Source organism: Corythoichthys intestinalis, chromosome 2, assembly GCF_030265065.1.
Source record: "Corythoichthys intestinalis isolate RoL2023-P3 chromosome 2, ASM3026506v1, whole genome shotgun sequence".
Classification (NCBI taxonomy): Eukaryota; Metazoa; Chordata; class Actinopteri; order Syngnathiformes; family Syngnathidae; genus Corythoichthys; species Corythoichthys intestinalis.
This window is the reverse complement of record NC_080396.1, coordinates 65,680,857-65,696,346: the sequence shown is the minus strand read 5'-3', so window position 1 is coordinate 65,696,346 and position 15,490 is coordinate 65,680,857. Positions and strand designations below refer to the sequence as shown.

Here is a 15,490-nt window from a genome sequence, read left to right as displayed (position 1 = left end):
ATTGACAGACGAGCACATATTGTAGCATCTACAAGGACAACGGAAACTTGAAGATTATGCACTCTCATCAGGAAAACAGTAGGCCTTCATTATTTTCATTTAATTATACCCACCTGGATGCCACAAACTGTGTGTATAAAAAAAAAAAAAAAAAAAAAAAAAAAAGAAGCCCAAACGGTTAAGAGGACGGTTGCTGTTAGCATTAGCCTAATGCTAACGCAAACACTATGCTAACTCTGAGTTACATTTAGTGTGTAATCATCTCTCAGCACAGACCTTTTAAGGCCCAATCAACATTGCATATTCTGTTTGGCCAAGAAAACTAATCTTACCTGTGTGCAAGCCTGCATGAAGCCTGGAGACAAGACACTGATGAGTCAGGAATATGGGGTGGGGGCGCAGCACATCATGAGGGACACAACCAAACACTGCTAAGATGCAGGCTAACTACAAATAAAATGTCACACATTGTGAACTTGTGACGGAAACTATTGCGCATTTTCGTCTCGTCAGATGAAAACTGCCGTGCGTCTTGTTTTAGTCTCCAAAAACACATTTTTAGCTCGTTATCATCTCGTCATCTTCATGACAAAAGTGTTCGTTGATTAAATAAACACTGCTATGAATAAAGTAGGTCTGTGAACAGGTTTTCACTTACGGACTATAAGTCACAGTTTTTTCCATAGTTTGGCTAGGGGTGCGACTTATACTCAGGAGCAACTTATGTGTGAATTTATTAACACATTATGATATCATTCCACATGTTATTTTGGTGTTTTGGAGTGACACTGATAGTTTGGTAAACTTGTTAGCATGTTCTTTATGCTATAGTTATCCGAATAACTTAATAGCTATGGCCACGTTCGCGTTCTGCCTTTGGCAATGTGTGTTCAATTGTATTATTGACTTTTTTATATTGAAATGCATGCTTTTAGTTTGTGGCGCTTTCACGCCCACGTGGGGGCGCACTCACACTTGTTTACGCGAAGAATAGCGCTCACACGCCAGAAGAAGAAGTGGGCGAGAGAGAGAGAGATCGCGAGAGAGCGAGAGAGAGACACGGCTTCGAACCTACGTTCATTGTTTATGCTTGTAAAATATCTCTACAGAGGCAACGCCTGTGTCTATCATCTTTCCTGTTGTTGTGTTTTCCACCCGCGATCGGACACTTAGAGCCAGTTGTGTGGTTGTTTGAACGATGTGCTAATGCTAGCGAACGCATGCTAACCGTTCATTCATGTGTCATTGATGTAATAGCACCTAATTATCATTTATTTACCATGATCCGAACCTGTTTGGTGTCGAGGATGAAATTGATTCAGCAAATTATACGGACGTCCAGCAACGTCATTTGGGAGTTTAGTTCGCTGCATAGTCAGGACCGAGCCGTAGCGTCCTGGTGAGGACAGTATATTCGCATTTTGTTGTTCATGCATCATGTAAAATCATACTGTACTCTTATTCAGCATGTTGTTCTCTATTGTATTTTTATATTAAAATGCCTTTCAAGATGACATATCTGTTCTATGTGTTGGACTTTATCAAGTAAATTTCCCCCCAAAATGCGACTTATACTCCGGTGCGACTTATATATTGTTTTTTTCCTCTTCATTGGGCATTTTAAGGCTGGTGCGACTTATACTAAGGTGCGACTTATAGTACGAAAAATACGGTAGTAATACATGTCACTGTAAAATGTAATTATTCGGTCACTCACCTTTCCTTACAGCGTGGACATGAGGCGGCGCAGAACCACACAGTCGAAAAGAAAGGCTATCGGGATTGTCAGGGACCTTCACAATCCTAAAAGAAAACAGCAGTAAGATAACTGCACCTCATGTTTGTGTGCACTCGTGTGTGCGGATTTACTAACTCCTTGGCCTTGGTGGTGACGAGCAGCCGCAGGGAGCGTCGTATGCAGAAGGCCTGGTTGATCAGGGCTTCCACCTCAGAGAAAGGCCTGAGGAACAACAGGTCCTCATTGATGGTGTGGATCTTTCTGCCCACCTGCAAACCCGCCATCTGGAGAGACAGACGGACATAGATGATCTTTTTTCAATCATAGGTCACACAATCCCACCGTGCCTGAAGTCCATTTGTAAGTGTCACGGGACAACTGTATTAAGTTCATTAAAATAACTAACATGAAATGCTTTGGCTCTTGAATTAACCTGTGATAGAACATGAAATGCAGTCACGTTGTGAGAATAGTGTGTGCTCTGTGCGCGCCCAGTGTGACTCCGGTGTCCCGGACACATATCCGGAGGGGTGGCCTTGGCTGAGCCAGGGCCCCGACTCTGGATAACAGCCTGGGATAGATGAATGACCGGGAAAGGCAGGGAGGAGCTTTCCTGACTTGATGTAATAGTATCATAGTCAAAGGGCTCTGCACGTGCACGAACACGTGCACGTGTTTACGTGTGTGCATATGTGCGTGCGTGTGTGAGAACCCCTTTCAGTGCCCCATGGGAATCAGCTGAGCCGCATTCAATGTGCTGGCACACTAGCTGTGTCACAACTACCAATGGTGTTATTGTGGGGAGGTTGGGGACACTGAGGATGATGAATAAGAAACGAAGAGGGAAAGAAAGGAATGGCAAAAAGAGAGCCGAGATTGAGGGTTTTTCTGTGAAAACAACTCAGATAGAGAAGGATTATCCAGACACTGGATAGGAGAGCAATGTGGGAAACCTAAGTAACAAAAAAAGGTGCTATCAAATAAAGTTAGGGACAAATTATTTTAATTTGGATCCACGCCATATTTTAAACACCTTTATTGATGAACAACAGTCATTTATATGTCAGCTGTCAATTTGACAAATACTGAATTGGTCTGCTTTTTTTTTTTTTTTTTTTTATTTACTCACATGTTGAAAAGTGCTGGTAGCCTACCAAACTGTTGCACACACTGATCACAAAAAGGTACACTTTTCCGACAGTGGTCAATCTAGTGTCTTGAATTTGTGTGAGTTATATTTAAATTTTAACACTATCAAGATTTTCTAGGGGCAAATATGCTGCCCAGCACCATGAAGCTTGTTTTTTGCCTAAAACAACTAAAAACCAGTGTTGTTCCGATATCATTTTTGGCACAAGATACCAGTTCCAATGATCAACTGTGCCGTAAACACACTAATAACAACATGACTAAAACGCGCGAGATTGACTTAAAGCAAAACGTTACAACAGGGCTGTCCAAAATCAAGGGCTGCTGTGGGAGCAGGTTTTTGTTCCAACCGATCCAGCACAGACAATTTAACCAATGAGGTTTCGGCCCTTCTATAATCCCTGATTTAAATCCTGCTGAACAGTAGTGAAAGGAGCTGAAACATGCCTTCTGGAATGTGTATCATTCAAACCTGAGATGATTTTGGAGGAGTTTGCTCATGAAAAGTGGAGTGGACTAAAATACTGAGATGTGTGGGAATATCATTTAAGGTTTTGAAACTTGTTCTATTGCAGTGATTGCCTCAAAAATTTCAACTAAATTAAGGGTACAGTGCTGTACAGTGCAGTGTGTTTTTGAGACCACTGTATATTTTAAAAAAGGGTGGCAACACCTAGGGCAGTGTTTATGTCTGTAGACCTCATCTATCCATACCTACCCTGATTGTTCGTATTCACCCACCACGTATTTGCCAATAGAATGATTTTAAAACAATAGTCATTATAATATGTTGTTTTCTATAATAATTCAGACAGTTTGATACCGATTGTAGTCATATTTATGAATCAAATGTTGAGCCAAGGGGCTCAGATTATGTCTGCCTGTGCCTCAATGAAATTCACTAAAGTTGTGTTAGCCCACCTGGGCAGAAAACTAGACATTCTTTTTTGTGGCGTGTCCTTTAGAATGGTGAAATTGTCATTCTGGCTGATCAAAGGACACTGCAACTGTGCAAGAATGCCCATCTTAGCACTGAGCGGTCTGATAAATTCCCAAACGGGGGAAGCAAGGATTGTGCTGGTTGGAAAATAAACACGCATTGGTTTCTACCCTAAAGCACAGCAGCGCCACTAGGAAATCCACACATTCTCAAATAGAGACAACATTGGATAAGGCTTTATCAAATTTAACGTTTTATTTTTTTTATTTTTTATTTTTATATTTTTTAAACAAATTTCAATTCACAGGTATCAGGCAAAGTACATGTTACACGACTTCTATGACAAGCTATCAATGAATCACAACACTCTGCTGTTTTCAACAGTCATTCACTGTTTATGCATTGCAAATATGTAGATGTCTGAATGGAATAGTCCACATAGATGAAAAGTGGACTAGTCCAGTGGCTTAAAAAAAAACATTTACCATATGTATGAATGTGGCTTGAATGAAGCCACGACTGCTACTTGAGTAACGAAATTGTAAATTGTTTGTTTTGAAGGATTACAGTTAAGTGTGTCAAAAGAAAAAGTCCACACTGCCAAATGCATCATCTGCCTATCCAATGAAATTTCACAGTCCATTTTGTCCTCCAACCATTAACGTGGCAAATTGTACTTTATTTGTTGTGTCTATTTTTGTGGCAAGGACGTGAGTGGGCCTGTCCAGTGGCTTGACATCCAATCATAAAAAAGCTCCTCCAAGGAAACAGAAGGAGACTGACAGCAGCCGTCCAAACATTAGACAGCCATTACCTAAAGGAACTAATGCCATGGGGCAGCTGGTTGAACACTGTGTCCATGTGTGTAAGTGTAAGCGTTACCTCAGCGTGTGAGCCTCTGGTGACAGACTTCACCACAATGGCCTTGTTTTTCTCTTCAATCTCGAAGCCGTAATCCTCCTCCTCGGGGTGAATCTAGCACACAAATATTGAATTACTCAATTTAACCTGTATTGTATAGACACACTGCTGGCCAAAAGTATTAGCGCCCATGCAATTCTGTCAGATAATGCTCAATTTCTCCCAGAAAATGATTGCAATTACAAAAGCCTTTGGTAGTAATATCTTCATTTATTTTTATTGTAATGAAAAAACACAAAAGAGAATGTTTAAAAAAAAAAAAAAACAATCATTATCATTTTACACAAAACTCCCCAAAATGGCCAGACAAAGATATTGGCACCCTTTGAAAAATCATGTGATGCTTCTCTAATTTGTGTAATTAACAGCACCTGTTACTTACATTTGGGACATAACAGGTTGTGGCAATAACTAAATCACACATGCAGCCAGTTTAAATGGATTAAAGTTGACTCAACCTGTGTCCTTGTGTGTATCATATTGGGCATGGATAAGCCTGTCGCAATATGCAATAATTCCATTTATCTTACGATAAATAAAAATGATGGCTGTAATTTTTCCGCTGCGATTTATCGACTCGCGTGCACGTGCGGCAAACGTGCTGTTAAAAGTCCGGATTCCTTGTTACCAACTACGCAAAATGCATTTTCGTTCCAGGTCTGGCAAAAAATAGCGCCAGATCCAATCGTTCCCATTATATCCTATTGTTCAACTTATACCGGCCGCGTCAGTGCTCCGGATTGACAGCGGACCATCTCCGGCGTGCCGGTGTTGTTGACGCGTGGGCGCTCCCGTCAGGGGTGGCCTCTCACGCAGGGCGGCTATTTTTCGGCACAACACTGGATATTTACAACGAAGTCCGCCAAAACATTGTTACTGACTTGGCTGCTACGAGCAACTTCGCTTTGACAACGGACAGCTGACATGATGAACATTGAGTGGCAAATAAAGAGCACTGTGCTTCAAACTCGTCCTGTTTCTGAAAGTCGATTGTCATATGCTGGTGTTGTTCAGTAATGAGCAGACGTGGCTTCCGTGGCGTTTGCTAACTTTTTTATGCGCGCACACACTAGATATCATGAAATAGCAAACTAGATGTGCTACGTCCCGTGCCATTGGCTATGTGAGCCCAGAGTGATTACGGGACACGTAGTCCATATACTTTATCGATGAATTATAAACCCCCATGACTGAATGGAAGTTAAGAAGGCCAAATCAATCCATACCAGTGACTATAGATGCTGCTGCAAATATTGTTAATTCAGTACGTGACACAGATGGATTCGGACCACAAATAGGATGTCTTGCTCATGTAGTAAACATAGCTGCTGAGAGAGCTGTAGCAATCAACAGTGTGCCCCGCCTCACTTTACAAACAGTAAAGATTGTTCTCAGCACTTTTATACAAAATTTCTTCAGATCAGTAAGAAGTAAGCACATAAATATTATGCACTAAAATGCATGTTTATATGATGGCAATTTAATTTTTGCTCGTTAGAAAAAAAAACAAAAACAAAAACAAAAAAAACGTAACAAAAAATACAGGGCATTAAATGTATTGAATCGGATCGAAAATCGTGTCCCCCGTATTGAAAATCGTACCGAACCGTGACTTAACTGTATCGTTGCATTCTTATTGAACACCATAGCAGAAGCTATGAGGGGAAAGGTTTTCATTTGCCTAAATGCTTAAGTTATTAAGTGCAATTTTATCTTTTTTTCTCGAAAAACACATTTGATTTATTCTGTGTTTCTGTGCGGTATTAATATTGTTGTCTTTTACTTAAGAGGCATGGTCTATTGTTTTAGTTGTGATTTCTTAAAAAGTATTTTTGAATTTAAGAGTAAATATCGTGTTTAAATGGGTGTACTTGATCTATTAATATATACTGTATTCTCACTGTGTTATTGTAAATTGGTTTAAAAAAACAAATGGGGGGGCGCAATAATATCGCATATCGCAATAATTTATTAGATAAATTAGCGCACACTAAAATTTGTTATCGCAACAGGCCTAGGCATGGACAGAAGAAAGAACACCAAAGAACTGTCTGAAGACTTGCGAGGCAAAATTGTGAGGAAGCATAGGCAATCTCAAGGCTACAACTCCATCTTCGAAGACCTGAATGTTCCTATGTCTACCGTTCGCAGTGTCATCGATAAGTATAAAGCCCATGGCACTGTGGCTAACCTCCCTAGATGTGGACGGAAAAGAACAATTGACGAGAGATTTCAATGACAGATTGTGCGGATGGTGGATAAAGAACTTTGACTAACATCCAAACAAGTTCAAGCTCTCCTGCAGTCCGACAGTACAACAGTGTCAACCCATACTATCCGTTAGCGTCTGAATGAAAATGGACTCTATGGTAGAATACCCAGGAAGACTCCACTTCTGACCCAGAGCTATAAAAAAGCCAGGATAGAGTTTGCCAAAACTTACCTGAGAAAGCCAAAAACGTTTTGGAAGAATATTCTCTGGTCAGATGAGACAAAAGTAGAGCATTTTGGGAAAACGCATCAACATAGAGTTTACAGGGGGAAAAAAACAACGCCTTCAAAGAAAAGAAACATGGTCGCCACAGTCAAAAATGGCGGAGTTTCTCTGATGTTTTGGGGTTGCTTTGCTATCTCTGGCACTGCACTGCTTGACCGTGTTCATGGCATTATGAAGTCTGAAGACTACCAACAAATTTTACAACATAATGTAGGGCCCAGTGTGAGAAAGCTGGGTCCTCCCTCAGAGGCCATGGGTCTTCCAGCAGGACACTGACCCAAAACACACTTCAAAAGCACTGGAAAATGGTTTGAGAAAAAACACTGGAGACTTCTAAAGTGGCCAGCAATGAGTCCAGACCTGAAACCCATAGAACACCCGTGGAGAGCTCTGAAAATGGCAGTTTGGAGAAAGCACCCTTCAAATCTAAGAGATCTGGAGCAGTTGGCCAAAGAAGAATGGTCTAAAATTCCAGCAGAGCATTGTAAGAAACTTATTGATGGATACCGGAAGCGGTTGTTCGCAGTTATTTCGAATAAAGGTTGTGCTACCAAGTATTAGGCTGAGGGTGCCAATACATTTGTCCGGCCCATTGTTGGAGTTTTGAGTAAAATGATAATATTTTTTTTTGGTCATATTTTGTGCCTTTTTTTATTGCAAGCAAAATAAATGAAGACATTACTACCAAAGTATTTGTATTTCCAATTATTTTCTGGGAGAAATTGAGCATTATCTGACAGAATTGCAAGGGTGCCAATACTTTTGGCCAGCAGTGTATATATAAAAGAAAACAATGATTTGTACATGTATACATGCAGATATCTTGACATTTTCAAAAATAAAATACTGTATTTTTAATTGAAAAAAATCTGCGATGGACTGAGGGAGCGAAGTTTAAAGCACGAAATAGCGAGGGATCACAGTACTCATTTGCCGCTTCTGGTTGTATCAAATATTCTCCCCCTATAAATTTAATGATGCCAATTAAGATTGAAATGTGCCGAGTAACCAACAGTGCTCACATATCCTTGAACATTCCAGTAAAAAAAAAACTTGAGATTTTAAGTTTTCAGTATATATTAGATGCACTTTTACTGTTCGATTGGCTCTGTACTAATCGGCCAAGTCCAGTCTGGGTGTGGTCGTTTTCCTCTGGTCAAGTCTGGGTGAAGTGTTAGGTCATTGGTTTGGTCACTGGATGGACTTTTAAGTTATTTTTGATATTGTATAAGATGATTCAATTTGTTAAATGTTACCTACTCGACATTGTTCCCTGGTCACCCATCAGTGACCCGTTTCCCCCCAAGGTTTCCTATTTTCCCTTGCTGGATTTCTGGGGTTTTTCTCTGTTCTTTTGAGGGTTCAGCTACATTGATTTTGTAATTGTCTTCAAGTGTGGGCCTGTAAAGCCCTTTGAGACATTTGTTGTGATTAAGAGCTATATACTGTAAATAAATATGACTTGACATTATTGTAGTGTTACTACTGTACTGAAATTCCCAATCAGTAGTATAATAAACGTAGAGTCTTGCTTCTCTGAGCACTTCTTGTACTATACTCCCCAGTTGGTGGGAGTTTAATGTTGTAATAACACATTAGCTGGTAAAGGTGGTTGTCAGATGAGTGGAAGATGGCTATGGTAAATAAAGTTGGAAGCATACACCTTTAAAATGTGTTACTAAGAAATAAGATTCAGGGAGGATTAAAGGGGAAGTTTATAATTTTTTACATTAGGCTTAATCTTCGATTAACAGGGGTTTAATTAGTCGGTAGAGTTGATTTCACCAAATTTCATGCAGTTTGTCAGATATTTGTTCGTTTCAGGGCTCCGGAGTGGCTAAGCTAGCGCGAGTCATTGGTACAATCTTAGCATGCCAATCTAAAACAATATTAACAGATCTGAGATAGTCAAATAAAATCAAAATGCAGATCATTGTCACGATTGTCAGATCATGCCAATCTGTCGAAATTCATTTCATTCTACAGGACTGTTTTTTTTTTGTTTTTTTTTAAATGCGTATTGTGACCACAAGACAGGAGTTCTTAGGCCACTCGTGCTCATGCTGCATTTGAAGGTGGGAAGTCGGAATTATCCCACTCGAATGGTACCATTTGCAACCTCATAGCGTTCCAAGCGAATGTAAAAAAAAAATTGTATTGTAGGTATTTTGGCCATCAAAAGACATTTTGACCTCCAGCAAACCTGCGTTCTCGTAAGCGATCAAATAGCGGAGGAAAAACGACGGCTGAGGAAAATAGCACACACTGTAAACTGCCTTCTTTAGTTTTACTATTGGCTGTCTGCTTTTCGACGGGCGGCGCCATTTTGTAGAGTGACGTCACATTAAAGCAACTCGTGATGTCGAGGTACTTTTTTTCAACTTCGCGACTAAGACCTCTCAGTTCGAGTGGCGTTCCAATAATATACCGTATTGGCCCGAATATAAGACTGTGTTTTTTGCATTGAAATAAGATTGAAAAAGTGGGGGTCGTCTTATATTCGCAGTCTGGACATTATACCCATTCACAACGCTAGATGGTGCCAGATATCATTGAAGCAATGTTCTGTCATGACCGATCTCAGCTACTCTCAAGTTTAACCAGTTTGCATTATTTTATTGCAATATTTTTCCTTATTCAGATTTGTTTCAAGACTAGTTACAGTTAGACTTCACTTTGATGGTTAATGCACATATTGCAATTTTGTTGTTTTATCACAATAGATTGGTTTATTTACATTTCAAAAACCAGAAGCCATTCATTTACGAATGTGATTGCACTTTAGTTTACATATTTAAATGTTCAGATATTAAGATTTGAATGAGGCAAAATAACATGCTTTTTCTATCAAATATATTGTTATAATCATTTGTTTCAGATGTACTATAATTATTTTCTGTATAAATATTAATTTGGTGTTCAAAAAGTCTTTTTTCAAACTTGAGTCTTGAAAAAGAGGGGGTCGTCTTATAATCAGGGCCGTCTTATATTCGAGCCAATACGGTATTTCCAGTTCGGAGGTTGGAAACGCCGACTTCCCACCTTCGTTGAATGCAGCATCAGTCTGCTGAGTTGACTGAAGGATGGCAAAATGGTGAACTGTGCATTTAGAGGCTGCGGGAACAGACAGAAGGAATGGGCAAAGGAAAGTTTCCACAAATATCTTATGAAGAACGAAAAACGATATATACTGTTGCTACTTGCTGCTGGCTATGAACTCATCGGTGAACAAAAACGATGTGATATCACGCTGCCCTGCTCCCTGCAGAGCTGCTAGATTACAAATGTTTGTGTTCATACTACAATTATTGACATGCAATGGTAAGATTTCACAATTTTATCCTGAAAACATAGCCAACACTATTGATTGCATGGGTCATCAGTGATTTTCATGCTTGCATATGTTGTATTTCATTGGCATGCAAAGATTTTACCATCGACTCGCGGTAGCTTAGCCATTCCAGAGCCTTGAAAATAACAAATAACTAAAAACTGCACAGAATTAATTGAGATCAACTCAACTGACTACTTAAACCCCTGCTAACTCAAAGATTAAGCCTAATGTCAAAAATTCTAAACTTCCCCTTTAAGGAGTCAGATTCACCCACTGATTGATCACCTGTGTCTAAATGCTTTTGACTGTACAGTGCAAGAATTATGCTTGAATACCAACGAGGCCAGGGCTGTAAAAGTGTATTAAATTACATGTTCTGCTGCAATCCGTAGACGCTCACTAACAAACTATCCTGAAAAGTGGGTTTTACAGTTAAGAGGCCACAAAGAATGTGAGGAAGAAAACTCCAAGATGCCATAGTCCTTGTGGGTATCTCCATGGAAAGACAACACCTTTATCATGTCAGCTCAGTGGAAAGAATGTTGTTTAATAAAGAGAAAAAAATCAGTAATACTGGAGAAAACCAGAAATAAATCTAAATATTTCTCTGAACTAGATGAAATGGCCGTTGCCAGATGTTTTTAAGTGCCAATCAAATGCGAACATCCCAGATTGTCCTGCCTACTTGTCACATATTGGCCACCCACTGTGTTATGAGCTGCTTTTGACAATACATGCTTTAACAGACCCAAGAGGTAAAAGGGACTTAGTCTGTGTCTCAGACCTCCACCAGATTGAACAGTAACTATAAAGCGTTTAAGTGTTTAATTTTATTTTAGCTACGCTACTTTATACGTGCTTTAAACACGTGCGTATAACTGAGGTCGCGGTCGTCATACAGTGGCTGCACTCATAAGCAGTGGTATTTTTTTGTGTGTTTAGACGTAATTTTCTCCGTTATCAGATATATAAGAAATGCACGATTTGCATACTTAAATACTTTGAGCAACTGTCTTCGACATGAAGGTCATTTATACTAAGTGTTGTCTTTACCTTTAAAATTGATGAAACCAGTATCATGTGGACGAGCCATGAAAGAATGTATTATGTTTCGAAACAAGCTTTAACTTGTATTATCTTCTGTTACAATATCAATATATTCGATAAATTCTGATTAGCACAATCTCATTAAACCGTACCAAACCCCCCAAAATTTAGACATCTTTTATAAAGCATACCAATTCATAAAAAAAATGTAACAAATACACGTTACGATTAGATTAAAATTAAAGCTGTGGGAACACCTCATAGCTGGAGGGGCAGATGAAGAGGACGCTGGGATACACACATACACATACAGCAGGGGTCCCTAATTTGATGGCAGGAAGATGCAAGGCAATAGCCAACGGCAGAGCAGATTTAAGTATGTTACGTTCAGTAAACTCTGGGAGCCGCGAGTTGGAGTCCATACTTTATTTGTGCTTCTCTGAAATTTCTTTCGTAACAAGAGGCAATATTTTCCCGTTGAGGCGTGTCATAACCGTAAAATTCTGTTTCCATTGTATATTGATACATTTATCCTCACTGTGTTGAGTTTTAGCGTGTGTATCACTCAAGTCCTGTAATTGTAACAGAGTCTTCTTTCAAATTATCAAGGAAAAGTATAGTACACCACAAATTTTACTTAGAAAAATGTTGGTACATTACTTGTGAAAGAGACCAGCGAATATATTCTCCAGTATATACAGTGTATCACAAAAGTGAGTACACCCCTCGCATTTCTGCAGATATTTAAGTATATCTTTTCATGGGGCAACACTGACCAAATGACACTTTCACACAATGAAAAGTAGTCTGTGCAGCTTATGTAATAGAGTTCAGTGTTTCCCACCAATGAACGAGACTGTGGCGGCCCTAATCAGATGCGTCAGTCAGCCGATTACACAGCTGTAGCCCACTCCACTCTACTACCCGCGCGAGCGAGAGCAGCATTTTAGAGTAGTATTTTATTTATTTATTTATTTATTTATTTAAGAGACGCAAGGGGAACGAGTAGGAAGAATGGGAGAACGAGCGAGATAGCGAGAGATAGCGGTCGCATGTCGTAGCAGCCCGCTGTTATTTTGTTATTGTTTTTCTTTATTATTGTTACCACAATCAAGTGGGTAAGCAAATACAGACTTCTCTCCTTCTTCCCCATATCCGGGGCATTACAATAGTTTGGATCGGACAAATATGGCTCTTTCAACAGTTTGGGTTGCCAACCCTGAGTCACTACGAGATGTAAGTTGTACTATTGCTACGAGAAAAAAAGTTGCATTATTACATAGGGTAACGTAGCTGTAATCAGCAACGCATTTTACATACATGTACCGTAGCTGAGAGCTATAACAATAGCCTAGCTAATGAAATATTTCAAATATATCTTTGTTATGGTTCTTCTTGGGGGAAAAAAAATAATGGAAAAAAAAAAAAAATCGCCGTGGCACGACATGGTGTGGCTCTCCGACTCCGATGCAGCCCACCACCACAGTTTCAAAAAATCCTATGGTCAGAGACCCTCCCACCACAGTCTCCTAAAATCCTGTGGGAAACACTGGAGTTAATTTATTTTCCCCTCAAAATAACTCATAATACAGCCATTAATATCTAAACCCCTGGCAACAAAAGTGAGTACACCCCTTAGAAACTACATAGATCCCTAAATGTCCAAATTGAGTACTGCTTGTCATTTTCCCTACAAAATGTCATGTGACTCGTTACAGGAGTGCTGTCAGCATTGCTGCAGAGATTGAAGAGGTGGGGGTCAGCCTGTTAGTGCTCAGACCATAGGCCGCACTCTGCATCAAATTGGTGTGCATGGCAGTCACCCCATGAGGAAGCCTCTTCTGAAGACGGGACACGATAAAGCCCGCCCGACTCATCAGGCCATAGGATATGGTTCCAGTAATCCATGTGCTTTTTTGACATGTCTTCAGCAAACTGTTTGAGGGCTTTCATGTGTAACACACAACATCTTGTGCCCCCATCAACCGGCCTTCAGGGATGGGAAGAGTGGACACACCACCAACCCCACCGACAGGAAGTACTGATTGCTTGCAACTTCGGGCTCGACTCGAAAAATAGCTAAATAAATCTCACTGGCAACTGCTTTTCTTGGTGTATGTATTATCATCACCAAGTTGGCGTTGTCCTTGTAGACGCTATAATACGTGCTCGTCTATGTTCATTCAAAATTGCTGGAAACCTTTATTTTTGGACTAAAACTTTTCCATTTTACAGACGAAAACATTTTAAATAACTGTCGACTAAAACTAGACGAAATTTGTGTGAGATTTCGTCGACTAAAACTAGAAGAAGACAAACACAGTTTGAAATGACTAAAATATGACTAAGACCAATAAGTATTTTCATCCAAAAGACTAAGACTGAAACAAAAATTAAAAGGGCTGCCAAAAACAACACTGTTTGAAACCCACCACCAGAGATTTGACCAAGATGTTCTCGATGAGTTTGAAGTCATTCCGCTGGAGCTGCTTGCTCTTTGAGCTGGTTCCTTCTGTCTCTTCATCTGCGTAGAAGCGGAAGAACTGAGACTCGTCTTTGAACTCGCTTTTCTCCAAAACTAGAGAAGAGACACAGAATGTAATGATGACTAATAACACAGGAGCTCTGTGTTTGAATATTTAAAGTGCTTATTACAGTAAAGGCCTCTCCATGGAGAAGCAAGGTATTGAGCAGTTAACAGTCTGTCTCACTGTTAAAAGTGTATTGGGTTCAGCTTGTGCCTTTATGTGTGGAATTACCATGTTCAGCCCTTGCGTGCGGATTTATAAAAGGGGACCCAAATTACAAACGTGTGTGTCTTAGTTAAACTGGAAAAATGCCGTTTAAATTCACCTTTGGATAAAATTGCGTGACCCGACTGTGCCCCACAAACTATGTTGCTTCGCTATGCTAACCAGACCCTCAGGGGTTTAAAAGCAGCCTTGGTGGTGTGTTTGTTCATTTCCCAGCTGTGCGCAGCCACAATTTAAATACATTATTTCAACATTATTCATTCATTCATTTTCCATGCCGCTTTTTATATTTTCTGATGTTTCACCTTTGATTGTGGCATAGTCATGCATGAACTATAGACTTGCACAATACTTTACTGATGACATTCACTTTTACAGTATTTTGCATCAGCTCAGTGCACAAGCACAGGCAGATCTCTGCACAATTGTACAACAGTTGCTAAGACACAAGCATGACTCCAAAATTGCTTCTGGTTTTTAACATGTTCGGCAAAAAAACATGTAATGCCTGTGGCCTAATAGTTTGACTTGGATTAGAGCAGGGGTCTCCAAACCGTTCCTCGAGGGCCGCTGTGGGTCCTGGTTTTTGTTCATACCGATCAAGCACAGACCTTTTAACCAATGTGGCTTGTACTAAAACGAGCAGCACCTGACTCCAATCAACTGATTACACTTATAAAACACCAGATTGGTGAAAAGGTGTGGTTTTGTTTTGTTGGAGTGAAATCCTGCACCCGCTGCGGCCCTATGTGGAATAGTTTGGAGACCACTGGTTTAGAGCATCAACCATTAGTATGCCATTGTCAATTTTTGATACAAGGGATGTCACGATCGCATAGTTTTGCACACGAGTCAGAGTCACCAGATTTTGAGAATCTGCCGATACCGAGTCCCGATCCGATACCGAAAACAAAGTGTGATTTTTTTTAATTTTTTTTTTAAACTAAAGTTCCAAATATGTTCCTGTCCCGTTGCGCCACCTTCATAATGTGAATTATTTTTAGTCAAGAATAAGATATAAAAATGATTGTCTTTATTGAATGCTTCATTGAGTGAGTCCACTCACGCTGCAGAAAACAGCCTCTAACTTACACAATGAGTTGCCACAGCA

General features: G+C 39.9%; 1 protein-coding gene across 2 annotated transcripts in view; it reads right to left on the bottom strand.

Annotated features, from left to right (window-relative positions):
- The window catches only part of prex1 (phosphatidylinositol-3,4,5-trisphosphate-dependent Rac exchange factor 1), a 181,534-nt gene that overhangs the window by 40,966 nt on the left and 125,078 nt on the right, over positions 1 to 15,490 (bottom strand). For both annotated transcript variants that reach the window (XM_057856132.1, XM_057856142.1), the window contains exons 16-19: positions 14,059 to 14,204; positions 4,710 to 4,802; positions 1,874 to 2,022; positions 1,718 to 1,803 (exon numbers count right to left, since the gene is read on the bottom strand). In XM_057856132.1, coding sequence (XP_057712115.1) covers positions 1,718 to 1,803; positions 1,874 to 2,022; positions 4,710 to 4,802; positions 14,059 to 14,204 — 474 coding nt within the window. The remainder of the gene's footprint in view (positions 1 to 1,717; positions 1,804 to 1,873; positions 2,023 to 4,709; positions 4,803 to 14,058; positions 14,205 to 15,490) is intronic.